The 27,386-nt window shown below is 44.5% G+C and overlaps 1 protein-coding gene across 2 annotated transcripts; it reads right to left on the minus strand.

Moving 5' to 3' along the window:
• Positions 1-1,580: 1,580 nt before the first annotated feature.
• On the minus strand, positions 1,581-27,113 carry SLC11A1 (solute carrier family 11 member 1). Of its 2 annotated transcripts, none has more exons than XM_080974622.1 (15): positions 26,767-27,113; positions 20,912-21,033; positions 18,250-18,372; positions 17,699-17,818; positions 17,044-17,150; positions 15,774-15,844; positions 15,498-15,565; positions 14,013-14,168; positions 9,694-9,852; positions 8,310-8,408; positions 7,655-7,774; positions 5,026-5,175; positions 4,281-4,354; positions 2,770-2,923; positions 1,581-2,017 (listed from the first exon to the last, which is right to left on the minus strand). In XM_080974622.1, the coding sequence occupies exons 1-15, from the start codon at positions 26,783-26,785 to the stop codon at positions 1,937-1,939; spliced, it is 1,623 nt and encodes a 540-aa protein (XP_080830748.1). In that variant the 5' UTR covers positions 26,786-27,113; the 3' UTR covers positions 1,581-1,936. The 2 variants fall into 2 exon arrangements, with proteins under 2 accessions (XP_080830748.1, XP_080830747.1); XM_080974621.1 differs by lacking the exon at positions 26,767-27,113 and adding an exon at positions 23,251-23,398.
• Between the last annotated feature and the right edge of the window lie 273 nt (positions 27,114-27,386).

Consider the following 27,386-nt stretch of genomic DNA (forward strand, 5'->3'; position numbering starts at 1 on the left):
ATACACAATCCAATCTCTTTTGGTATGAGCAAAGCATTTTATTGTCTTTTCCTCCAAACAACCAACTATTTATTTCTATTCTTTAGTTTAATAAGAAACTCACCCCCCGCCCTAAGTAGCTACAAAATCCTTCTTACACTGAAATGGTCATATTTATTTCCATTACTTCACCCATCAGTTAAAGAGTGAGGCAGTTAACAGAACTGAAGACAAGATGCAATCAGTTCACCAGCCCAGAGATAAAACCAGAAGTGCAGGGAAACATGAATATGCTTAGGCACTTTAAATCAGCCTTCCCCAACCTGGTGCCCTCCAGATGTTTTGGACCACAACTCCCATCAGCCGCCAGCCACCACAGCCTTTGGGGAAGACTGCTATAGACTAACCTTCTGGTGAACGGCAGTTGTCTTCAGCAGGTATCAAAGGGACAGCTATCCGCCTAGACCCCTCCCCCAAATTTAATTGGCTCTTACGCCTCTGTCAGTCAAAATCAGCAGGTGAAAGTTATTTGCAGTAGGAGATAAAATCTACCACCTACTAATATCGGCACATAAAGCTGCTGTTAGAGGCACAAGAGCAGAGTCAAGTATAAAAGCTGGCAATCCTAGATGGTGACAACTTTAGGTGCTGGCATTCTGCTCTCTCACAAACGTGCAAAGGGACCTTTAACAGCTGTACCGATAATTTCAACAAGTGTATTTTTTTGTATAATCGGACGATGACAACTTGTACTTTGCCAGATTTTCCTATTCCGTGCAATTATTACACACACCAGCTCCACCAGCCTTTCAACCTAGTAATTCTGCTTTTCAGGCCATGAAACGTTCAGCTTTTGCCCCAAACGACAACTTTTTGTGTCTAATTCCCCATTTCCTCTCTTCTGTAACACCACGGGCAACCTACCTGTGTCCTGCTGCCATTGCATGATGCAAAAATAACGCAGAGTCTTGTGGCGCCTTTAACAAACACCAAATGGCGTTTGTTAGAGGTGCCACAAATACTGCTTTTGCTTGCTATGGCAGACTTAACGCAGCAGCCCACGAAGGGCAAGAGGCCTCAAAAAACCCTGCAAGGAGGGTTGCAGCTGCACCAGCTGCTCCTTTAAATAAAGTTGAAGAGGTCACTGTGCAGGAGCAGCTGGCAAGTAGGGGCAGGGCCCAGCTTCCTGGCAGTGTCCTTGCTGGGACACTTTCAGAGGAGGAACACTACTGAACGGCAGTTGCCAGAAACTGCAGGGGGGGAGAATGCTGTCGCGCTCAGGTGTGGGCTTTCCCTGGGTATCTGGCTGGCCACAGAGAGAGCAGGATGCTGGACCAGATGGGCTACTGGCTGGATCCCGCTGGGCAATTCTCATGTTCTTATGGCAATGCAGGAGTGGGGCAGTGAGGTTGGGGCAGGGTGCGCACACCAACCGGGCCCGATGCCACCACCACCTTGCAGCTGGTGCTTACTGTCTCAGTAAGCAGCAGTGATGCCCCTGTTGGAGGTCAGTGCCACAGCACCTCCCTGCTCCCATCACTATATGTAGCTTGGAGTAGGGGGTAGCGTAGGGAGCCAACAGAAGAGTTTATTCATTGGACTGTCTTCCCAAGAGAGTTTATTCCAGCTAAAATACAAACAACCATCTTGTGCTGAAACTGGACAATGGCCTGTCAAGTCCAGGCCCACCTACATGGGGGCGCTGACCACAGCTCTTTCGCAGAGTCTGAAGATTCCTTGCAGGATACCGGAGATGAACCCCGGAACCTTCTGCACGCGAAGCAGGTGCTCCACCATGGATTGCCAGCTACCAGTGCTTAAGTCCATCTCTTATCAGTGGACACCAGTGTCCTGGAGCCTCTGCCTTTCAGCAGATCCAGAGGGGCAGCTGCTTCCTGTCCAGGAAGGAGGAGGATGATTTAGCAGCCTCTGGCGTGTGTGAGAGAGGGATGGCCTATCACTGCAGCCCATAACCGAATCGAGTGTGGGGCCCGCGGGCCAGGAAATGAGCTCCATGCGAGATGAGACACGTCCAAATCTAGAATGGAGAAAGAGCAAGACGAGGATCCAGCATCAAACTTGGGGTCTTCACAACCATATCAAAGAGCCTTCAGGTTTTCCTCCTTCCTGAAATAACAGCCCAACCATTCTCCCCAATCTGCCTCAACCAGACCCCCATGTTTTTTCGTGACTCTGTTAAGTCATCCAGCAGTGGTTCCTCACTGTCCTTCGGTAGACACTCACTTCAGGGGCTGCCCCTTCACTATCCAGGGGCTAATGGTCTGTGCACCTCCATCAGGATGCTATGGCAGCACTATGCTTTATAAATACCTTCCCAACCCTCATGTAGCTCCACCGTTGATGGTTATTGTCAGGGAAAAGGGAAACAGCATTTTCTATGATATTCAGTGGATCATCAGGGCTTGCAAAGCAGCATGGGCAGGCAAAAATGGGTCACACAGTGTCACTATGATGTCAATTGACAGGCAGCCCCACCCACCCCATGCGTGGGGTGGGTGAGATAAGGATCTAGCCGAGACCTACTTCTGCAGGTGTTCCTCATAACAAGCTTGCAATATAATCCTAGGGCTAGGATATGGGAAATGATTAATATCCTCTTTGGGGATTTTTCGTCAATTGTTTACAGTTTCTTCCCCTTTAAAGCTAAGAATGAGGAGCAACCTTATCAGATCAATGATCTACTAGTCCTTGTATCATCAACCGTAATTTGGGAGGGGCCTCCAGCCCAGCCCTACAGATGGTGCCCCATTTTATCTATGATCTTCATACCAGGTAGCAGACGAAGGCCACGTATGCAGCTAGCGCCAATGATATGACGATGTAGTATGCCAGATGATTCAGGCCCATTATAGCTGTCACCACAAAGTACAGGTTGATTGCACAGATCAGTCCAGTGATGAGGATCATAATGATCTTGCTAATGCTAAGAAGACCAGAGAGGGAGAGGGAGTTAAAAAAAGAAGAAGAATATTCAAGATCATGACTATCAAGATGGAACAATCCTGGTGGTCAATTCACAGATTTTTACATCTACATCTGCCCCAATCATTGTCTGGGGGCAGATGGTCCTGTTTAAAGAACTAAATGAATATGAGGAGCATTGCAGTCCTCCCTCTGCTTGTGTAGGTTTTTATAGTATGTATGTATGCATGTATGTATATATATATGTAAGTATTTATAAACCACATTTCCCACAAATAAGTTGTATTCAAAGTCATTCACAAAACATGGACAATTTGGGTCGAATCCAAATATGCATGTATAAACAAACAAACAAACAAACAAACAAACAAACAAACAAACAAAATACAATGACTTCTGATCATGCAGTGGGATTTTCCCTCTATCTTATTCCCAACCTCCTCAAAATCTGCTCTGGGGGGTTAGGGAATCCCCAGAGAGGGGGTGGGGTCAGCAGTGTGGGGGAGGTGACATTCTACTGCATTAGCAGAAGTCTTTCCACTCGTGCAACAGTTTATTTGGATATAACCCTCCTCCTCCCCCAAAGTCTGTATTTGTGTAATAACTTATGACATCATCTTCTACCACCATGTGGAGTCTGACTCAAAAACTCTGGTTAAATCTACTAGCTGCGACAGGTCAGATTTTAGGGGACAAGCAGGGGACTCCTAGAAGAGAAGCTTCCAGTAGGAAGGGCCACTCAAAATGGTATCCAAAGGGAGATAAATAACTACTGCTGATGGACTGGCACACAAATGTGAGAGGGCTAAGAGGTTCCAAGGGATCCCCATTGCTCTGAAGAACATTTCTCATATGAAAAGTTACGAGAGTTCACCGAAAAGTTACAGAGTAGGCACTGAGTGAAGCAGCAGCAGTATGACTGTGCCAAAACATTTGCAGGCACAAATAAGACTGAAAGCTGGATTGTGTGACCACCCTGATAGCATCATGAGCATAAATCATCTATGCACAATGAAAAGGACACCTGGGAGGGTCCTGATGCCACTTTCCAGTATGTTTGCTCCTCACTTTCCTTACTGCAAAAACGATCTTTTGGGGGAAGCAGCTTTGTTGTGCAAGACCCTTCCAGGCAATTATAACTGTCTGACCTGTGTTTGCCAGTATGACATTGAATCCCAACCAAAATTAGTCTGGAAGTGCCCTGGGTGGCAGATGCAGCAAAATCAGGTCATGGATATTGTAGAGTGCATTGCATGTACTAAGAACGTTCCAAATCAAACATTGGCAATGGGAGCATACACATCCTTCCTTAGGGAAATAACTCCTCACAAAACGAGCTTCTCTATGGAGCAACTTACATCCCATTGACAAAGTCCTGCATGAGAGGCTGCATGCTGGTGAAGGTGAGAACAGGTATGACAGCAAAAGGTAGCTGGAACGGAAGGAGAAACGGGGGTGAGTGTGGAGGCATATTTTCAAAATGAATACTGCCGTCTGTTCTTTCTTCACCACTTATTTTGTCACCACTTATTTTCACTTGAGGACCACAAAAATGTTTGCTGCCTGTTTGGTCATTCCTACTCCTTTCCAACCCATGCCGGTCCTATATTCATTTTATTCCATTAATATCCCAGCTTCTTCTCCAAGGTGGTGTAAGTGGTTCTCTCCCTCCTCATTTAATCCCCACAACGACCTTGTGAGGTAGGTTAGGCTGAGAGGCAGTGACAGGCCCCCAAATCACCCAGTGAGTTTCATGGCTGAGTGGAGATTCGAACTCTGGCCTCCCAGGTCCTGGTCCAACATTCCAACCACCATACCATACTAGCCCAGCCCTTGGAACCTGAAGGTATCTTGCCTTTTCCTGTGACACTTCTACATGCACAGGAGCTACTCAACAGGCCAGTATGAAATAATAGATTTCTAGAATGACAGAGATGGAGGGGGTTTCACAGGGCAGATTCCTGAGGCCCCTGCCTCACTGCCTAATGGCAGTTTCAGTCCTAGTAAGGAAGAGAGGTATGGGCAATTGATATGGGGCTCCTCAGCCGGTCATGTCTCCTGCTTACAGAGCGCTGCAGTGTGTGTGTGTTTCGGACATCTCACCAGGATGCTCTGCAGCACATTGAGAACGTCATTCAGGCTCGTCAAATCTTCTATCCTCCTGAAAGCAGCAACAAAGACCGTGGGAAGGATAGCGAAGGCGCGAGTGAAGACCACCCGGGCAAAGCGAGACCAGCGAAGCTTCAAGAAGCCCTGAGAGGGGAGGGGAAAAAAGCAGCTCCTGGGTTTACAGAAGTCAACACACCTTCACCCATTGGAGCACATGCTGTTCATCCAAGATCCTCTGCCCTCTGCTTGACACACTGGTCTTGAAAAAGGCTGCCACCTGGCGGCCAATTTAAGTCACCAGAAAAAGGTGAAGAGCTGAGGAAATAACAAGGGGAAAACCGCTCCAGTCTCTACATGCCTCTCTACTGGGGAAGATGACCTCCCTTTGAACAAACGTATCCCCCTGAACAGTAACTGTAAAACTTGACGTTACTAGTATACTGAATCATCCGCACTCTGAAAGCATGGGCTAATATTTTTTAAGCAGGTGGCCCCCACTGCTATCTTTCTGAACTTCTAAGTTGAGGGAAGAAATGCATTTCCTCACTTCTGTCTGGTATGCCCATAGTGCAACCACACATTTGTGCTGGACCAGAGCAGTTAAGTAGGAGAAATTAACTGTCACATGATAGATGAAGATGATGGTGGATGTGATGGGCAAACCTCCATGGAAAAGAAGCAGCATGCCTCTAAATACCAGTTCCTGGGGAACAAAGAGACCCTTGGCTTTGTGCCTTGCTTGTGCAGTGAGCTTCCTGGAGGCATCTGGTTGGGTATTGCGGATGCAGAAGTCTGGACTAGATGGACCTTAGGGGTGCTTCCAGTCCAGGCATATAGTGTGGAATTGCCATGCTTTGTCCACTCATCCACACAACACTGTGATCCAATCATTGTCATGCATTTTCTCTGTAGTTTTCCCATCTTTTCTCAGATCACAGAAAGACACTTTTAAAAAAAGAGAGTAGCACAGTGTCTACAAGTGCCTTTAACATGACTCTTGCATATTATTATTATTTTTTAAAGGACAGGATTTTAAAATAGGCCATGATCTATCAGGAAAGTGAACTTACCACAGTTCAGCAGACACTGTGCATACCATTCTACTACCCTGCCTTTTTATATATAAAAATATATTTTAATTATGAATAAAATGTTTTCCCATTATATAATGAAATTTATGTGTAGCACTATAACACCCTTATGCTACAATGTTCACTTTTTAAAATGATTTTGAAAAACAACACTTTTTGCTCGCTGCCATTAACCATCATGCTGCAATGCTGCTGATTATTTTTTTTAAGGAACATTCTGTTTAAATAAATTGTTTTATGGTTGTGTATCACTATAACTTTTTTCATTTAAAAATTATGACATCTTGGCAAAAATTAGGAGACTAGTATTAAAAATTAAGGAGGATCATCCAATGGCAATCACTGGATCTTTGTAAATGTGTGCTGAGCTTCAGATTCAAGTTCTGACCCACTGAGAGGAAGTATATCACACCCACCGGTGTGTACACAAAGAAAAAAATGAAATACTCCTGGAAGTCAACTGCACTTCTGCTTGTGGTTTAGAATGTGAAACTATAACTGGCTAGCTCTAGGATCCACCTGCCTCAAAACAGCCTCAGCCATGGGATCCAGGAGGCCTCTTCCTATGGGTAGACTTGCAGGTGGAGCAGCTTCCCGCTAGATGTCAGCACTACAACTGTAGAGTGCATGACCCACAACCTATTTACCACATGAGTGTGGGTTGTTTCACAATAAAAATGCAGCTATGCCTTCAGCCTGCTGTGGCTTGACTTACAGACTGCAGTTTTGCAATAAGGTCCTGCCCTGCCTTGCAAAAGAGGCACATTTTCTTAACCATCATACAGAAAGCCTTTTGGAAACACAGCGTTTCTGGCCTTTCGTGAATAGTGGGACAGCAAAAAACGGATCAGTTACGGCTCAAAACTTTGCTGCTCAAGCAGAGGGTCTTGATCCTGCACAACAGCGGCTCCCCTGACAAGGCAGATGCAGGCAAACTGTACTGACAGGATGTGGTCAGTCGTGGTGAGGAAAAGTTACTTTGTACGTTCACAGAGAAGTCTTGTCTTTATCATTGCTTGTTACCTTCTTGGACTAAGCAGTGGCACTGCAGCCTAATACTCATCTTGCTCTAAGCCCAGCAAGCAAGATCCTCACCCCAGCCCCCACATGCCAAATTTGACAGTTGAGCAAGGTTGCCCACCTGTCAATCAACTGGTGCCGCTATGACATCAGGTGATGACCATCAGGACTTCAGGTGCTTTTCAGTGCTGCCAATCAGCTGAGACTTTAAGCCACCCCCCCCCCCCCAAATGAGGGAAGCAGCATTCACACTGTTTCCTGGAGCCCTGCTTCCAAGTGAGCCAAATGTTGGCTGTAGGATTGCATCACATCACCATCCTAATAACAACACGAATAATACTAACAATAACTATTGCTTTTCTTTTTCAGCACACGCCACAATAATATCGACAACCGTTTTTTTTCCATTTGAGCAGCACGTAGCAGAGCCACACCTTTGAACTTGCCTGCAAGGTTCTATCAAAATCAGGATTAACCAGCCCCACAGAAGACAGCCCCACATAGTTTCTCACCTCCATCACAAACTGCCCGGCGTATGTCCCTGTCATGGTTGAACTTTGGCCTGCGGCAAGGATCCCAATGGCCCAAATGTAGAGAGCAATGGAGCCAAAGTAGCATCCCAGGATGAGTCCCTGGGCAGGAAAAGACACAGATAAATGGGATGCAGATAGTTAAGCCAGGGTGACCAGGTGTCCTACATTACAGAGTACCGTTCTTTATTTGGAAGACAGTTCATTTTGTTTTGGGAAGGTGTTCTCTGTCTGAAGGGCTGCCCAGTCCAAGTCCAGTTTAAAGTGCAGTAAAGAACACTGAGACGGGAGAGCAGCAAAGGGGGCCTAGAAGCAGCTCATCCATACTTAGCAGCCAGACAACAGACTGGGCAGATGCACAGGTTACCCGGCCAGTCTTCCCCACTGCAGTGATATGCATCATATTTCCATCTAAATTATAGTAATTATTTCTGCATTGGGACCTACATATATTAAATAGCATGTGCAAATCTGATGCACATTGGTTTGCCTTCTTGTTTTGGGATGGCAGTAAGTGGCTACCCTAAGTGAAGCACTGATACTCTTAAAAGCTAGACACCATCGTTTTCCTATATTTATGTGCAAGCTAATCTTCTTTCAAGCTGGGGAAATGGGCATCATTCCGCCAAAAACTTACCCCCTGGAAGATGTCCACGGAGACAGTTTCATTGTTGTCAGGAAAGTTTGGGAAGAGGCTGCCATTGGCGAAAATGCTGGCATTGGCACAGATTTCATGCTGTCATACATGGGCGGAATAAAATGAAGATAATTTTTTGAAGGACATCCATTGGGGCCTCAGAAAGGTCACATCCTTTGCACTAGAAGGTCAGGGCAAAATATTTCCACGCGCTGATGGCCCATAGAGACAAGTCTACAAGGAAGAATGCCTCAGAGCACAGCCACCAGGAATGGCTGCATATACACCATAAGTTTAAAGCACATCTCTCCCCTGAAAGACCAATAATGGGAAGTGTAGTTTGTTACGTGTACTGTTAATTTTAACTCTGCGGGGTAAATGACAGTTCCCAGGATTCTTTGGGAGGAATGTGCTTTAAATATATGGTGTATATGCAGCCAAATATGCCTTAAACAGCTAAACACTTGGGTCCTGTCCCTCTTTATTCAAAGCTATTCCCCTCTTTCTTGAATGAATGCACTGCCCCAGAGCAGATGACAACTCAGAGACACAAACTGGGAGGTTTCTTAACTCTGGAAGAATAATCCCAGCTGGTTCGTAGCAGGAGTTTCCAAATCAAAAGTCCACAAGGGGAAAACACTAGGCCTATGCTGCATGTAATACAAAGTGTATATCCCTTAAAATAAAGGCACACATCATTTTTAGTGACAGTATTCATTTTGCACTGCGGTACTCACAGGCACTCACGAATGAGACTAGCTGGGCCACAAGGCCACTGCCTCAATTAGGAGAAGAGTGGCAGTCCAAATGGGGCATTCCTACCCTTTTACAGACCTCATCTGTTTCCTCCAAATGGAGAAAGCAAGCCCCTTTGGTTGCCCTAAGAAGTTTCCAATGGGAAACTGATTAGTGCAGTTGCTTCCTAGCATTGACAGGGACTCCCACGTGCAAAGGAACAATCAAAAACTCCACTTAAGTTCCTTTGCAGCTTTGTCTGTACCTGCCCCACACATGACACTAGGCAGCTGTGGTTTTTGTGGAATAGCCTCTCGGGCTAATTTGGGACCTGTGCCAAGCCTTGTTCAGTCTGCAGCTCAGAGGTTCCCCACTGCTGCCCTAATTTGTTGCCCTAGTAGTATCACTGCTAAGAAAGTCAGCGCCACCCTTGGAAGTTTGATGGAATGAGCAAAGAGGAAGAAGTTGGCCAATCCCTGACTGGCTAAAGAGAAACATCACTCTTCCTTTCCAACCACACGCCGTCCACTCATGGGTAATGTAGTGAAATAAGAACTCCGAAGTGATAGTGGAGGAACTATGGGACCTTAAGTCCCAACCACTCTCAAGCGAGCAGGGCTTGGGGGCAGTGCAACGCTATGTCACTCACCACATCATGGTTCTGTTTACGAAAGAAGGCCTCTCCAAACACAGACATAACGAAGAGGTTTATGAGGAAGGAAACGAAGAGAGCAATGGTCGACTCAACCAGAAAGTACATGTTGGCCTCCTTCACTGCCTTTTTGTCAGCGCGGTCAATGTCTCGGGTCTGTGGAGAAAGCAGACAGTGTCTCATAGCTCTATCACATGGGTACTCCTTAACCCCCACTCCCAAAGGTACTGGAGCCAGGAAACATTGTGGCTGGGGCTGTTCTTGTGGCTGCATGGATGGTTTTTCCTAAATTCCTATCATATATATATATATATATATATATATATATATATATATATAAAATAATATTTATTACTTTTATAGATTACAAAAAGAGAAAAGAAAAACAGAAAAAAATACAAAGGAGAAAAGCAAAAAGGAAAAAAACCACAAAAAACAATACAGTATAGTATATAAACAATGCAAAACACAACCTAAACTCAAAACTAAACACATTAAACTAAACTAAACAAACCCCACTCCCTAACCTTAACCCTAAATAAAACAAAACAAAAACAATTTAAAAAACATACACCATCCCTTTTCCGTACTCTATCTTTCATTCCCTTGTTTCCTCGACCTCCTCTCACCTCCCTTTTTGTATTCCACTTCTATTAATTGTTTCAGCAAATCCTTTCCATCTTTCTCCATTTTCTATCATATTGTAAATAACGTATTTTTTAACCTTATTTTCCATTAAAACTAAAATACTTATATATGCTTAACTCCTTATAACATTTCTGCTAAGCCCATAAAAAAATCATTCCACCATTTTTCTATCACTCATTAGTTTTACCATATGTCTATATATAAACTTTAAATTTTCTAATCTTCTTCCACCATCTCCTCTCCCTGGTTTCGGATTCTGCCAGTCCTTTCCGTCAACTCCATAAAGTCCATCAACCTGGTGATCTTATGTCCAAGGCTCTTAACTCTTTTCCAAGTCCCTTCTGCAGGTCTTCTTCATTTTCTTTAATGCTAAAGAGCAAATCTCGGGGAAACTCCAACCTGTCAATCCTTTTCTTCCTTCTGAACAGATCAGCCAAGTTTCCATAGTTGAGGCTACAATCCATAAAGTATTTCAGGGCATATTTCAAGATTCCTCCAAATCCAAAGGCCCCCAAAACTTCAATCTCCTCCAGGCCCGAGTCCATGCCCCAAAAGTCAGTTAATCCCTGCATAGAGGGATCTTTCCAACTTTCCTTCTTTAATCCAAGCCGGGATCCATTCCTCAAAGTCTGACTTTTCCTAGATTCAATCATAAAAGGCCTCAACTTATAGTCCTCAATTTGCTTCTGTAAAGCCACGGATCCCGCTTGTATTACTTTATGTTCAACAACAGCAACTTTCTCCTTCTCCTCCTTCTCCTCCACCATTTGTCCTGCTAAAATGGATTCCTGTACCAAGTCCTGAATTATTTCTGTGTTGGTGTTCGCTTTTTGACTCAAATTAGTCACTTTCTGTTCCAGATTATCAACTTTAAAAGTCATGTCATCCATCTTCTTGTGAAGCTGTCCCAGCGAACAGCTTATCCTACATAAAACAGTCACAATGGCCTCTCCTGTCAACATTTTTAAATGGTCCAAGGTCAATCTCTGGTTCTCAGAATCCTTATCTGCAGCTGGAAATCCCCCAGTTACACTCCTGTAACAGTTTCAAAAGCTCCCTCTAGAGGGAAACAGTCTCCACTTCTATCAGTTCTTTCAGGCACAACTCAAGCATTAAAGATAGTTTTGATTTTCAGTTACTTTTCCTCTTTTTTAAACGCAGAGGAGGACAATGGAAACAGTATCTTACTCTTATTTAGCTAGCTGTCAAATCTGTTCTGTCAATGCACTCTCTCCAAACATCATCTGGCAGCCCATTCCCAGGTTCAGAGCAGTGGTAATTTGATTTTTCACTCTCTCCTGCAGGCTCAGTAGGTCCAAAATTTTCCCCCCTTCTCTTGCTTCCAAGGGGGGTTTTGTATTTTAAACTGATGGAAATTTAATCCTTTGCCAAAAGCTTTCAAAGACTTTAACTTGTAACGTCTTTGCTTCAGTCTATTTACAAAAACGGAAGGCGGACTTCCTGTTTATGACCTTCCCGCTTCAGTGCCAAATTAAGGTATTTAAAAGTCCAATTTTCCATTCTACTCACGGGTAGTTGTTTAAAATCCAATTGTCCACAGGAAAAAGTCAGCGCTCTCCGGCAACAGCAATGCGGCTTCACTCCGTGAAAGAAGCAGTCGATTCAAAGCACCGCGCCACTCACCGCACGTCGCTCCGGATCCCCCAAACAGGGTTTCCCCACGAGTAGGGGAGGCGCAAAAGGTGCCAGCCGAATCCCAGGTTCACAAGCTTCTCCCGCTTGTGATTTCAATGGGTCTCCACCTTCGCCGTGGCGGTCAGACCCTGTTTTTCACGGAGCAAGTTCCTCCCGAACGGAGGAGCTCCGCCATTGCAGGAGGCGCCAACCCGGAAGTCGGTTTTTCCTAAATTCCTATCATATAACCTCAGGCTGTGAGCTCACCTTAATAAGAGAAATAAGGAGAACCCTCCTTTCAGATGGCATTTATTTTCCCCTTTCCATTATTATGGGCTGGCTCAAAATTCCCTCATTGGGCAACATTCAAGACCTCCCTTCAGCGGAGGCAAGGTGCTTTCGAAACAACTGTTTGCTTGTTCTGGTTAAAAATATTGCCCGTTATTTATTCCAACACAGAAGAAATGGAATAAACCATCCCTAAAGTATTATTTAAAAAAAACAAACCAAAACCTAATTAAGGTACTACATGTTCCAAGGAAAACACAGGATTCCAATCTCATGCTTAGAAATATAGCCAGCTGCCTTTGTCAGACCATTGTTCCATCTAGCTCAGTACTGTCCACACTGACTGGCAGCAGCTCTACAGGATTTCTGGCAGGAGCTTTCCCCAACCTTATCTGGGAAGATGCTCTTCCGCAATAGCCCTTCCATAGTTAATTGGAGGGGCATTTGCAGGGTAGGATCAGCAGGTCTGTACAGAATTCTTTCCCTTCCCTCCCTTTCTTTCTAATGCAAGATGTAGATACAGTTCAGACTCTTCTCTCCTGTGCTTCCATGGCTGGGATAGATTACAGTGGTACCTCGGGTTAAGTACTTAATTCGTTCCGGAGGTCCGTACTTAACCTGAAACTGTTCTTAACCTGAAGCACCACTTTAGCCTATGGGGCCTCCTGCTGCCGCCGGAGCACGATTTCTGTTCTCATCCTGAAGCAAAGTTCTTAACCTGAAGCACTATTTCTGGGTTAGCAGAGTCTGTAACCTGAAGCATCTGTAACCTGAAGCATATGTAACCTGAGGTACCACTGTAGTAGCTTTGGCCAGTGGGACGCAAATGTCGTTGCAGTTTTATTTGTTTGTGCTGCACTGCTTCAGCCAGGATCCACTTCTAAACCTCTGCCACCATGTTAGAAATAGTGTTTGCAACCACTTATAACGGTGTCTTTTATGAAACAAGTAAATGGACTTCCTCATGCTCCATGTCTATGTGCTGTTTGCTGAGTCAGATCCTCTCAATCTGTGCTTTTGCTCTGTGTTGTGGAGTTACACTTTCTGTCAGCTACCCTACTCTCTTACCTAGTTCCATATACGTTAAGGGGGGGGGTTTAATCTTTTCTCCACCAACTGATTCTTCCTTGCAAATGTTCCTTTACAGATAGTAATATTTAGCCTTTCCCCCCCAGCAAAAGCACCAAATTACAAGTAAAATTAGATGAAGGGACAGCCTTAACAGCAGCAACAACCGCAACAGCAACATTGTTATTTATACCTCGCCCATCTGGCTGGGTCACCCCACCTACTCTGTGTACCTTTCAACACACATAAAAACATAATCAAACATCAAACACCAAAAACACCAATACAGAGCTGCTTTCAGATGCCTTCTAAAACTTATATAGTTCTTTATCTCCTTGGCATCTGCTTGGAGGTCATTCCACAGAGAGGGTGCCACTGGCAAGAAGGCCCTCTGCCTGGTTCCCTGTAACTTCACTTCTCGCAGTGAGGGAACCACCAGAAGGCCCTTCAAGGGAAGAATGGGTGACCAAGGGAAGGACTGGCCACTTTCCCTTCTCATTTGTCAATTCTTCCCTGCAAGGTCTCCCTTCTTCTGCATTTGTAATCATTGTTGTGAGTTTGGGAGTACATGTTTGTTGAGACTGAGCACATGCCTCCCCCATGAATGAATGCGAAGACAGGTCTGAAGACAGCCAAGAAACCTTCTTATCCAAGACTAGGAGTTTCCTACGACTGACCTTCACAAGGGAAGAGTGCAAGTAGATGTTATGGGGCATGATGATGGCTCCAACCAGTCCCACGGCCTGTAGAAGTTCGTTGTGTCCACAGCCCTTGCAAATGGGGAGAAACATCCCCTTCATCACCTTTCCCTGGTCAGGACGCACTACCACATACTGCAGAAGGGAAAAGGAAGGAAGGGTCAGGCCGCGCGCTCTGAAGGCAGTCTGCAAAGCTAAAACAGCAAGGTTGATGAGGAGTGGGGCAAATCTGTCACTTTCAGTTTTTCTCTGTTTCCCAGCCTTGTTTATTTCACCACATTTCTGCACCAATTTGCAATTATTATTTTTAAAGTTCATCATGAAGATTTATCAGCGTTTTAGTGTACACTTCTCCTAATTTTTATTTGTAATTTTGCACAATATACTTAATTTTGCAAGCAATTTCACCCAGTATATTTTTGTAGCTCATTTTCACTAACATATGCATTCTGTATGCACATTTTCACCCATTGTTATAAGTAATTGTTTGGTTGCAGAATGGTACCGCAAAATTCAGAGAAGTGCGAATTTCCTGGGATCAGTGTACTATATTTCAGATTGTGTATTATTTCGGGAAGTGTGAAAATCTCACCCTCTCATCCCTATTTGCAATGGGGTTAGGTTTCCTTTTACACTCCAGCCTGTAATTCTTGCATGTTTAAAATGGGAGTCACTCAAGGAACAGGAGGGGGCAGAGCCATGTAAAGGTTCCTGGGAAAATCCCTTTTGAATGCGGAGCAAAGTCCAGGTAAACATGCTCAGTTTTAACTTAGCTCCACTGTTTGAATGCTATGATATCGGAGTACACACAAAAATCTTTTCCAACACTTGTAGTTTGAGTGTACTATTAACTTAGGTATTCATTGCTACTCATTGTTGGTGTGTTCATTACCCTGGATTGATTTTTAAAAAAACTATTAAACAAATCTTCTTTCCAGCTGGAACTCTAAGGTGGACGCCATTGTGTTCATTTGCATTCTGGTAACTCTTTTTCTAGAAAAATAGCACTCGACAAATCCGTAGAGTCTAACTATGTAAATGTTTGTGTAGCCATGACAGGTAATTGGAACCTCTGCATTCAGAGACAACACTAGAGTACCTCAGAATACCAAACACTGTGGACAAATAATATTGGCTGCACTGTGTGGGTGTGTTGCTGCCTTCATATTGTTCTTATGAGCTTCCTGGAGGAATCCAGTTTTTCAAAACCACCAATTAGATCAGCCTTGAGATGTTCTGGACTACAACTCCCATCAGCCCTAGCCAATATAGCCTTGGTAGCTGGGACTGATGGGAGCTGCAGTTCAAAATATCTTGAGGGCAACAGTTTGGGGAGGGTTAGATGGACCCCTGAGGTGACCTGACAGTGCTCTTCTCAGATCTAAAGGGTCAGGCCCTGGCCAGAATGGAGGAGAGTGGATGAAGGCATTGTTTGCAGTGGAGCCTGGGGATGTGTGGGCTTACCTCATAGCCAAATGTCAGTGCCATGATTGTGATGAGAAGACCAAAAAAGGCTTCCAGCTTTCTGAGACCTGGGAAGGAACAGAAGAGGCCAAAGCAAGCTCATTAGGGGAGGTGTTGGGATTCAAACCTGCTTCAGAAATCATTAACTTTTAGCTTGAGTGCTCTTTGTTATGCAACAAGCACATTTCCTCAAGAAATCTCCTCGTAACCTTTGAAACACTTCACTAGCTGACTGAGTCACACATTCAACTATTTCCCCCTGTACAGGATACATACCATATTTATCTAAGAAGAGGAAAAAGAAAGTGTCCACAATGGTGATCAAGACTCCACCCCACAAAGGGATACTGCAAAGGAAAACCAGAAGTTACCAACCTGATAGAGGGAGAGAGGACACTACGCCCTCTTCCCCCTGAACACAGTTAGCTTCTTAGGGCACAATGACTACTCAACATCTTGCTGCCACAAGCAATATCTCTGTCTGAAGGGAAGAGGAGACCTGTGCTTTTGGGGCAGGGCAGACTATGGGTTACCAGTTCATTTCTTCTCTGATGGGCCTCTTCTACTTGTTAGTAGTTCTGCAATGGGCAGAAATCTAATAGATGTACATCTGTTAAAAGGTTCTGCTTTGCGAGAAAAGAGATGGCAACCTTACCAAGTTATCCCAAGAGTGGAGAAAAGCTTCTAGGCTTCCTGTAGTAAATTCTTACATTTAAGAGATTATAGGAGGCTGTGGAACCAGATTGCTGATCCACCTAGCTCTGTATTGTCTACACAAGCCTTTGACTTGCTGCTCTCCCTGGTGTTTTGAACTACATCTCCCATCATTCCTGAGCTTTAGTCATGTCATCTGGGGTTGATGGGATTTGTAGTCCAAAACATCTGTAGGGTACCATGTTGGGAAAGGCTGGTCTGCACTGACTGCCACTGGCTCTCTGAAAGAAGCCTTGGTGATGCCAGTGGTCAAACCTGGGACTTTTCATATGTAGAGCATGAACTGTTTCACTGAGTTGTTTTCTTTCCCCAAAGGATTATCCCTTATTCAAGGTCACTATAGCTTTACGGCAGGGTTTCTCAGACGTGGGTCTCCAGCTGTTTTTGGACTACAACTCCCATCATCCCTAGCTAGCAAGACCAGTGGTCAGAGGTGATCGGAAATGTAGTCCAAAAACAGCTGGAGACCCAAGTTTGGGAAACCTTGCTTTATAGGATCCCTTGTTTCTATAATTTTCCTTTAGCGACTCAGAGAGACATCTAATAATCAGTTAGAGGAAGCAGGCATCTGCAGTATTAGTACCTTATCCCAACCAGTTTATGAGGGAGCTTGTTCGCTATTAACTGGGGAAAGATTATACCTGATGTAAAAAGAATAAGAGAAAAGTCAAAACTGCTGTCATTGTGTTGTATTTCAATATCTGCCAGCATCATCTAGTCTGAGGAATCTAATTGCTTAACCCAGTGTAATATGGTTGTGGTGCAAAAATGGTCAGCAACATCTTGGAGACCTGCCCACTCACACGTGGCTGCAGAAGAATGGGGAACTTACCGTCCAGCTGACAGAAGGTTGAAGGCAATGGCTGTGCCTATCACTTCCTGCATGTCAGAGCCAATGATGGCAATTTCTATCATGATCCAGAGCAGCACACGAGGAACCTGCACCAAACAGAATGGGAGTCTGTCAGATACAACATGGACAGGAGCTGGTACCCCAAAACTGCTCTTTGGCGAGGTTTAAGCAGAAGCTCCCTATGCCTCTAACAATGATCACAACTCCAGAAGCTTCACATGTGGCATGTACACCACTTAATATCGTACCACTTGTTCAACCCTTTTCAGTGCAAAAATGGGCATCTTTAAAGTCAGACAGTCCTCAATCAGAGTATGCCTTCAGATGGAGGTAAAGCTGATTCCACGTTCAGATTGAGAAATGACTGGGCTGCTTGGTTCAATTCACAAAGCCCTCCTTTCCTAGCTGGCTAATTCATACAAGATATTTCATTCATTCATTCATTCATTCATTCATTCATTCATTCTTGACTTTGAGGTAATCAGAGAAATGGAGGATATTTAGTTATGCCTCTAACGACAGTGGCATGGCAGACCAGAGTCCCTTCCACCAACTCACAGGAAAGGGGGATGCCGCAGCCAGTGTTTAGTACCTAATCATGCAGTTCACAGCCTGATTCTCCATTCATACTCACCTTGGGATAGTAGAAATGGCATATCTCTCCCAAATCTTTGCCTGTAACGACCCCGAGCCGGATGGCCAGTCTTTGGCAGAGCAAGCCCAGGATTGTGGACCAGAGCAGAACCCAGAGCAGCTGTGCAGGGTGCAAGGGTACATGGCGTCACTAGGTATTCGGGGGCTTCTGCAGCAATGCAGCAAGAGCACAAGCCCAACCTCAAAGCTTTTGCTTAGCCTCAGGCTTATAATTCAGTGGTGCATAAGACTCAGATGCTAGTTGGCCATGCAGCATCGGGTGGATGGAATAGTGCCAACTCTGCTAACCCCTGCTGAACCAAGAAGAGGACCATTGCAGATTGCAGCAGTGCAGGTCCTATCCCACCCCCACTCTTGTGTTGGGCTTGGCTGAGCGATGATGTTCCTAAAATGGGGTGGGAAAAGGCTGCAAACACTGAGAATTGTCCCAGTAGAACCCCAAGAAGACAAGGAGAGGGGTGTGTGAAGCCCAAGGGGTTTATATTGTCCAGGCACACCCTACAACAAATGCCTGTTCTCTCCTGTGCTCACCTGAAAGCCGGCAACAGCTCCACACTGCAGATCTGATTCAATGTTTCCTGGGTCCAGGAAGGCAATGCTCATGAGGAAGCCAGGCCCGGTGAATGCCCAGAGCTTCCTAAAACTGAAACCATACTGGGGAGGAAAAGGTGTAGCAGAGTCAATGAAAAGGGACAGGAGAGAAGAGAGAGAGATTGGAGGTCACCTTAGCTCTACTACACTGATTCACACTTTGCTCTTCATTCTGTATCAGGTCTTTATTTAGGGGCTGCTGCTCTGAATGCTGCTATTTTTCACACAGTTTAGGAGAGCAAGTACCATAGACACCATTGCTTTCAACCAGCCAGAGTAGGGCAGGGCCACTGGTAGGGGGGCACAAGGGGCACGCATGGACCATGCTCTGAGCCAACATGAGCCCAGACCTCTGAGCATGCTTTTTTTTTTAAAGTAAATTAATCAGACATTTATAAAGAAAGTTAGAAAGCAAAACCTGGAGGTAAGATAAACAAATAATAATATATTCTATGGTGCAAATATATAAAATCGACACAATTCTTTCTGAAAGTAACATTTTTGAACAAGCTGTACTCAGCATTCCTGTTTAGTTTTTGTAAATATGGAAGCTCTGTTCTTCTCAGACAACCTGTTACATGAGGCTGAATTAAGGTTGGGTAATTGAGGCTGCAATCTTGTAGCCTCTTTCCGAGGAGTAAACCCCATTGAGGAGGAAACTTAATGGGACTTACTTCTGAGTGAAGATGCAAAGGATTGCATGGTAATGGCTGCAATAATATGCAGAATTGGGTGCCATAGTTCATCTGTGATGATTGTACAATTGAGCTGTAAGGTTGCAATGCCACACACTTTCCTGCTGAACAGTCACTCTTAGGGGAGCTGGCTGATAACGTCACAGAAATTCTGTCTTGCTTAACCCTTGTATGTCACAGAAAACACATGATTACATTGGAACTAAAAACTTGTTGCAAAACCACTTCCTCAGTGTGAGAAAGGAACTGAAATGTCCTACTGTTCACCCCAGATAATGACTCCTCTTTCTATTCCTTCAGCAATTCATTCAATTCCAGTAGCCCTCTATCCTCTTCCCCCACCATGGAAGGAGAGTAGCCTTACAGCAGGGGAATAGCCATTTACCATGCTTTTAAAAAAATCATCATGGAAGATGCATTCTCCAGCACTGGAGTGGAAGAGTATACCGACTTCAGATGATGGGCAAAGCAAACTTCCACTATACTATATCCACATTATGCTGGGACTGGAGATACCTTGCCAGCTGAATGTCCACTGTCTCCAATGTGTGCTCTGCCCAGAAGGAGGAAACCACATCACAGAAAATACAAAATGGCAGGAAAGCAATAGAGATGCTCACAGGATCCCTTGAAACTCTGCTGGTGCTGTCTGCATGGAACAGGCCAATGAACTCACAGGGACACCCACACTCCACATGAACACACTAGACCAGAGGTTTTCAACCATTTTGAGTCCACAGCTCCTTTGACTAGCTACATTTTTTCTGCGGCACCCCTGTGGGGCTCAGGTGCCCAGTTATGTCACTCCTTGCCTGCAGAGCTGACAGGCTCTCAACCTTTTTCGAACACCCTCCCTTCTGGAGTGTTCCCTCAGCCGCCTCTTCTCTTCTTGGGAGTCCTCTAGGCAGTCGCCGCCACCACCACCCCGGTCTCTGAGCTGCCCCCCCGGCCCCAAAGAGAGGGGTGTCTTCTCACACTGCCCCACAGGGGCCTGGGACTTGTGTGTCCATTCCCAACAACAAGGGCTGGTGGACTGGCTGGCTGGGCTCCCTTGCCTGCTTGCCTGCCTGCCTGCTTGCTTGCTTACTCTGAGGCTGCCTCTGCTCCTGGCAACTAGTGCTCCCTGACCAGCCCCAGAGGCACCATTTGCCTGCGGAGTTTGTAGCCAAGGCTGCTGCAACAAACAGCTGCACAAGCCTTTGGGAGGCAGAGATGCAAGAGGGCATCAGAGGAAGGGAGGGAAGGAAAGAGGGACAGAGGTCAGTGTTGCCTGCTGCACCCCTAACCATCATTCAAGGCACCCCAGGGTGCCATAGCACACTGGTTGAAAACCACTGCACCAGACCATTTTACACAGCATTGATATTTATTAAAAGGATCCATCTATCGCTCTCAGTTCCTCATAACAGGCCAACAGTCCAATCCCAAGAGAACGAGCCATGTGTTAACCATCTGACCAATGATTTACTCCACTCGTCAGGATGGATGAATCTCTCAATTTCAGCTTCCCTTAGCTCCTGATTTTTCCAGTCTTAAATTCAGCTGTCCACATTTCCCCAGAAATTTCCAGTGGGGGGAAGGCGCTGTTTTTTTAAAATCTTCATGAAAATTCACCAGCACTTTAATGCGAATTTCACCTAATAAACACACATTTTGCATGCAGTTTTGACTAATACACACATTTCTGCAAGCCATTTCCCCCATAGAATGCATTTGTGTATGTTATTTTCACTAATATATGCATTCTGTATATACTTCTGCCTAATATATGCATGTTTGTACATGTTGGCTGGAGAAATTAGAAGTGTGAATTTAAAAGGGGTGACTGTGTTTCGGTTTGCATGAAAATTGGGACATTTCTCATTAAAATACAAACAAAGTCAAATTCCCTCTCCAACTCCACTTACTCCAGCAACATCTGGAATGGCAATCTTTTCATCCAAGTAGGTTTGATCTCCGGCCTCCTGCTGATTATTCGGTACCAGTGAATTAGTGGCGCCATATCTTGGTTTCCTTCTGATTTCACCGTCTGTGAAGAGCCCAAAGAAAAGAGAGGGAGCTTGTAGCAGGCATTAAAAGAAGGAGAGAATCTTAAAGAGAGACTGCTTAGTGACTGAAATGATACAGCATTATTATGATAATCAGTGAAAATAATACTTAGCATTTTGCAACACATTTGAAGTGCCTTGAGTAGTCCTCAAAAAAACTTTGCAAGGAAGGCAAGTGTTATTCTTCTCACACTGATGATGGGACTGAGATGGGAGCCCTATATTGTCCATGATGCTGCTGAAACCTCTCCGCACTCACCGTTACATCTAACAGCACTTACCTGATGATGTAATATCATTATACTGCAAATTTCACTGACCCTGCCAGCAGCCACAGCCAATGATTTGAAAGGGGGTGGTGGTGGAGCCACTCGCAACAAGGTAACCATTAGAAGAGCCGTGGTGGATCAGACTCAAAGGACAATCCAATCCAGCAAGCTGCTTCACACAGGATCAAACCAGATTCCTCTGGGAAGCCCACAAGTAGGATGCAAGGACAATATCCCTCTCTGGTTGTTGTTCCAAGTGACTGGCATTCAGATGCATGCCGATTCTGATCCTGGAGGTAATCTAGGAAGCTGCCATATGCTGAGTCGGACTTCTGACCCATCTAATTCAGTATTATCCACACTGATTGCCAGTGTCTCTCCAGGCAGTAGATATTCCCAGTCCTACCTGGAGGTGCCAGGGATTGAACCTGGGATGTTCTGCATGCAAGGCAGATGCTCTACTACTGAGCTATGGTCCTTCTCAAGGGTTGTAGGAACATGCAGGCCCACTCACCACGACAAGGTGATGATCAGTGTACTGGATAAAGCAAAGATCACCAGTGTTGAAGCAATGATTCTTCAACATCAACTTCATTGGACTGGTCATGTTGTGTGGATGCCTGATGATCGTCTTCTAAAGCAACTACTCTATTCCGAACTTAAAAATGGAAAGCATAATGCTGGTGGTCAACAAAAGAGGTTTAAAGACTGTCTCAAGGCAAATCTTTAAAAATGTAGTATAAACACCGACAACTGGGAAACACTGACCTGCGAGCGCTCCAGTTGGAGAACAGCCTTTACCAAAGGTGTCATGGACTTTGAAGATACTCGAACTCAGAATGCAAGGGAGAAATGTGCTAAGAAGGCACGCCTGGCAAATCCACACTGTGATCAACTCCCACCCGGCAACCAATATCCCCACTGTGGAAGGACGTGTGGGTCCAGAATTGGCCATATTTTTACTGTTACTTGTAGCACAATACTACTCTTAATGTCATATTTTATAAATTGCTTCCTGGTCATTGACCGTATTAAAGATATTTGATTTGGCCTCTACAGTTACTTATGGACTCATTGTTAAAACTGTGTTTAAGGAAGACAATCTTACTTGGCTTCGAGTGATCGCCAAAGAAGAAGAAGAAGAAGAAGAAGAAGAAGAAGAAGAAGAAGAAGAAGAAGGGTCCTTTCTCACTCATATCATGCCATCATGACTATATCCTCTTTGTCTAATTCCATCACAAGGCAGCACTGTCCCATCATCATATTATAACTCTTACCTACTCCTGAGATAACAGTGGTTTTGCCCTAAGGATATCTGACAAAGATGAAAATTGAACAAGGGGATTCTGTCTAACGGTACAATTCCAGTCCAAATTCAATGGCGCTTACTCCCAGGTATGTTGAGGTTCAGATTACAACCCAAACCACTACACTGTACCAATGAGTCGCCACCATTGGGACTCAAGCTCACAGCCCCGTTTGGCTCAGTGACTTGGCTTGCAGTCTTCTCATCCATGTTCTCAAGGGACAGGCCCATACAAGTGAACCATGCTCCTGGAGGAAAAAGCGACGCTACAGCGACTCTGTAGGATCTGCTACCTGCATGAATGCCTGCAGTGCCTGTCGCAGCTATTATACACCCAACAGCCTATCTCTTGGAGCTGTGCATTGAAAGAAACTTGAGACAGAAGCTCTCTGTCATTCTGGGACCACTGCTTTTATGAAGTTGTGTTTACGGATGCCAGTTCTGCTGAGAAGAGAGACGTGCAGAATTGCATTAAACAGAAACAGGAAATAATTCATAACTCACAGGTTCAGAGAAGCATACAATAGATTTGCAGGTGATGCTGTAACAATGCTGATGTTTCTAAAGTCAGTTCTACACTAGAAAATACTTTGGCAAATGTCAATATCCTACCACAATCTTACCCATGCCGTCTATCTGTCCTGCATCTGCTTTCCAAGCTGAGCTCCTGCGCGGCCCAGATGAGATGCTCTGCTTGCCGCTCAGATGCATATAAGCCAAAGTTCTGTTTTCTGATGAGACTGAACAATCTGGAGAAACCAGTCTAGTGAGTCCTCACTCCCTTTTTCACTGCTCCATGAGGCGAAATCTCATTTGCATATTCAGCTAGGGATACATACCAGCAGGTCTTACTGCCAGATCTTAAGACGGAAAAAACACCCCTACCCTGACACAGGGCTTGCACTTATCCTGTGCTGGATCTAGGCTTAAACTCATCATCGGAGGCCAATCTTCATGGGCCTTCTCCAGAAGAGGTCTGGAGGGCAGCACACAAGAGTGGGCCTTTTCTGCAATGGCTCCCTGTTTGTGGAATGCTCTTCCCAGGGAGGCTTATGTGGCAACATCATTATATATTTTTAGGCACCAGGCAAAAACTTTCCTCTGTAACCAGTCCTTTGACCTTTAACTATCTGTGGCCTTTTAGAAGTGGGTGAGATGCTTTTGAATGTTTTTCTCTTTCCTCTTGGTTTTAATGGATCCATGTGAGATTTGTTGTCTCTTTGTTGGCTGTGCTTTGGGTTGCCCTGGGCAAGACTGACAAATTTAATGAATAAAGGAATGAACAAAAAACAAAAACTATTTTAAAATGAGTAGATTTCCAGTCATTCTTGCACAATTCCAGGAAACTTATTAAAATTGCTGTCAAAATAAGGCAGCTGTCTGTATTCCTATGAATCTGCAACCTTCTGCATGCAAAGGAGATGCTCTGCCATTGAGCTATGGCCCTGCTAATTTCTTCAGGACAAAAAATAAAATGTATGGGCCAATGTTAATTGAGGAAATTTGAATGCTGCTTTTGCAGGTGTTGGTAGATTAGGTATCATGGCAAACCAAACAAATCCCTGTGTGCATTTACTTATATATGGACTATGACGATGCCTGGAAATCTAAATTCCTCTCAGCATCAAAGGCTGCATGCACAGCATACATTTAAAGCACATTGCTTCTCCCTAAGAATCCTGGATACTGTAGCTTACCCATAACAGAGCTACTTTTCGCAGCACCCTCAACAAACTACAGTTCCCAGGATTCTTTGGGGAAGTCCTGTGCTTTGAATGGGTTTTGAATGTATGGCGTGTATCAGAGGCTCCAACTTCCAAGGAAGAATGGGGGGGGGGGTTGAGGTCACATGGTGTGTGGCGTTGCACATGTGATGTTGGGATGTCCGAGGAGCTGGAGGCAGAGCTGAACGCAGAGGCAGTGTGGTTTCAATGACTGGCAGCTCCTTCTCTTCCTCCTCAGAGGCCAGGGGCTGCTTCCCGTCCACGGCAGAAGGGGGAGGAGAAGGAACTGGCCACTGAAGCCATGCCACATTCAGCTCTGTGCTTGGCCTCCTCCGTCCCTTTTGAACATTGCGGGGGCAACCCCCTCCCCAAAATTATTGGGAGGCCCCAAAGGTCTTGTCCCCTAGAAGATGGCATCCCTGGTATGTACGCAGACTCAAAACTGCAGGAGGTACTAAACTTTTTCAAACTGTCCCTTTACTTTTACAATAAAAATGAAAGACTAACCGTCTGCTGCCCTTCCATGATGCCCCTCTTCCTCAGCTGACTGAGGCAGCTGCCTCACTCTGCCTAATGATAGGGCTGGCGCTGAATATTTGGTACATGGCATTCAGATACAAAAAAGCGTTAAGTGCAGAAAAATGGAGGAGCCACAGTCTTCCCCATTACTAACTAAACTATAGTAATTATTTCTAAATTTGCACTTATACAAAAACCTTATTCATTTTTATTTATTTCACAAAATTATTTTATTTCTTGATTGTAAAAAACCCCAAACAAACCTCAAAGAGGTTTACAAAAAGAATAAAAGAGAGAAATTATCATTAAAATAAAAACCCAGTTAGAAACGACTATTTAAAACTTCCAAAAATAATTAAAATCCACAATAAGCTAAAAACCAGATTAAAACACACATCAGCATTCTATGTGTCTGGCTAGGGTTTGCCTAAGCAAATTTTTAGCATGTGCCAGAGAGAGAACTGTGAAGGTGCCAGCCTGGTATCAAAAGGCAGGGAGTTCCCCAATTACAGACTGAAAGTCTTAAGCAAATTTGTTCTCCCCCACCATCCCTTTTTGCTGAGGAATTTCCTGTCTTTTGTGTGATTCATCAGCATTTATTTAATTATAAACCACCCTTGATATAACCATACATTTTAGGGTGGTATCAACTTCAGTTTATAGGCTCTCATTCAGACAGTGGTACAGTAGCACCTTTGCTGAAGTTCAGTAATAGCTCTCCAAAAACCATTACAGTTGTACCTCGGGTTAAGAACTTAATTCGTTCTGGAGGTCTGTTCTTAATCTGAAATGGTTCTTAACCTGAGGTACCACTTTAGCTAATGGGGCCTCCCACTGCTGCTGCTGCACAATTTCTGTTCTCATCCTGAAGCAAAGTTCTTAAGCTGAGGTACTATTGCTGGGTTAGAGGAGTCTTTAACCTGAAGCATCTGTAACCTGAAGCATCTGTAACCTGAGGTACCACTGTATATAGTTTCCTCCTATTTTATCCCTTCACAGCCTATCCTGCTTCTTGCATGATTTACCAACCCGTTTTCCTCTCTTATGGTACTAACCAGATAGTTTGCCCAGGCTTTGCATATGGCAGAGACAATTCAGCATCCTTTGAACGAAAGACCAACTTAGACTTGATGTTACATCTTTAGCCCAAGCTATGCATGCTGACATTCTCTTTTTCCACACAACTATTAAAGGTGCAAGAGTCCTCTCTCCTCTTTTTCAACTGGCTACCCTTAGCACTCAACGTCTGCCCTCCACCAGTTCTGGATTCATAAATAATCCAGAATAAACATAGACATCAATCATGCCCTTACATGTGGATCACAACTCCACAGAGGGTGTCACAGACTTCAGATGAACTAGCTCAAAGCCTGCCATGAAGGTTGCTGACACAAAGCAATGTGGTTAACATGTAGAAAAAGGCAAGATTTCCCCACACTGTCAAGTTCCTGGAATGTTTACACAATGCTATAGCAATCTCTGCTATTTACTGTACTGTATATAACAGTAATTGTATTCATTTACAGTTGTCACAGTTGTTTTTAGCAGAGCCCCTGTGATAGGCAGACACTAAAAGATACATATATTTCCTTGGCTGGAGATGCAGCGATGAGGAAAGTTGTGCTTCTTTTCCATTAAGCAGCCGGTTGGAGGCACAGAAAAAAAAAACAAAGTTGCAGGACCGCAGCACCAACAGTACTTAGCCATCTCATGGACAAACAATGTAAGCTACCATGGTAAGGAATATTTATATTTCATATGTCCTTTTTGTTAAAGTCACATGGATTTGAAAAAAGGGGCAGTAAATCAGATGAGGACAGGCAGTGTCAAAAAAGATCCATGCTTAAAAAAAAATGTTATCATCACAACAGAGGGAAGAAGTAGAATGAAACTTACCTGGTTCCTGTGATCCCATTGAGAATTTCTTTCTTTCTTTCTTTCTTTCTTTCTTTCTTTCTTTCTTTCTTCAGAACTGATGCAAAACTGGGTATCCACAGATCATGGGCACCAAATTAAAGCAGTCCACATGTCTAAAGAACACAGAGTGATCAGAGGAGGGCAATTCTTGAGAGTGAGCTCAGTTTAGTCAGTCCGTGATTTTCATAAGGAAGCAAAAGAAGGAAGTCCTCCCCTGACCGTACAAAGTACTAATGGCAATACAAATCTCTGCCCCTTTCTCCTATCTACCCATGTACAACCCTGGGTATCTTTGCCTGTCCAAGGAAGAAGGTATGTTAGATAGACTGCTGGTTTTAGTACCACAAAGAAACCTTTCTGAAAAATGTAGTGGACGTGGGGAGGGAAGGTTGGCACACAATGTCAGAGTCTAGGGCTTATCCACACTTACTTTTTGCTCCACTCTTTCCAGGCAGAGTTCCACATTTTAACACTTTGTATCAGCAAAAGCGTAGTTTCTTACATGTTTGTGTATCGGGCTGCTTTTAAAAGGACCAGCTGAAAATGTGGTCATCCTAAAGCAAGTGCATCCTATAATCGTGGATAATCTGATAAATTTG

This window comes from Podarcis pityusensis (genome assembly GCF_964106645.2).
Source record: "Podarcis pityusensis genome assembly, chromosome: 1".
Lineage (NCBI taxonomy): Eukaryota > Metazoa > Chordata > Lepidosauria > Squamata > Lacertidae > Podarcis > Podarcis pityusensis.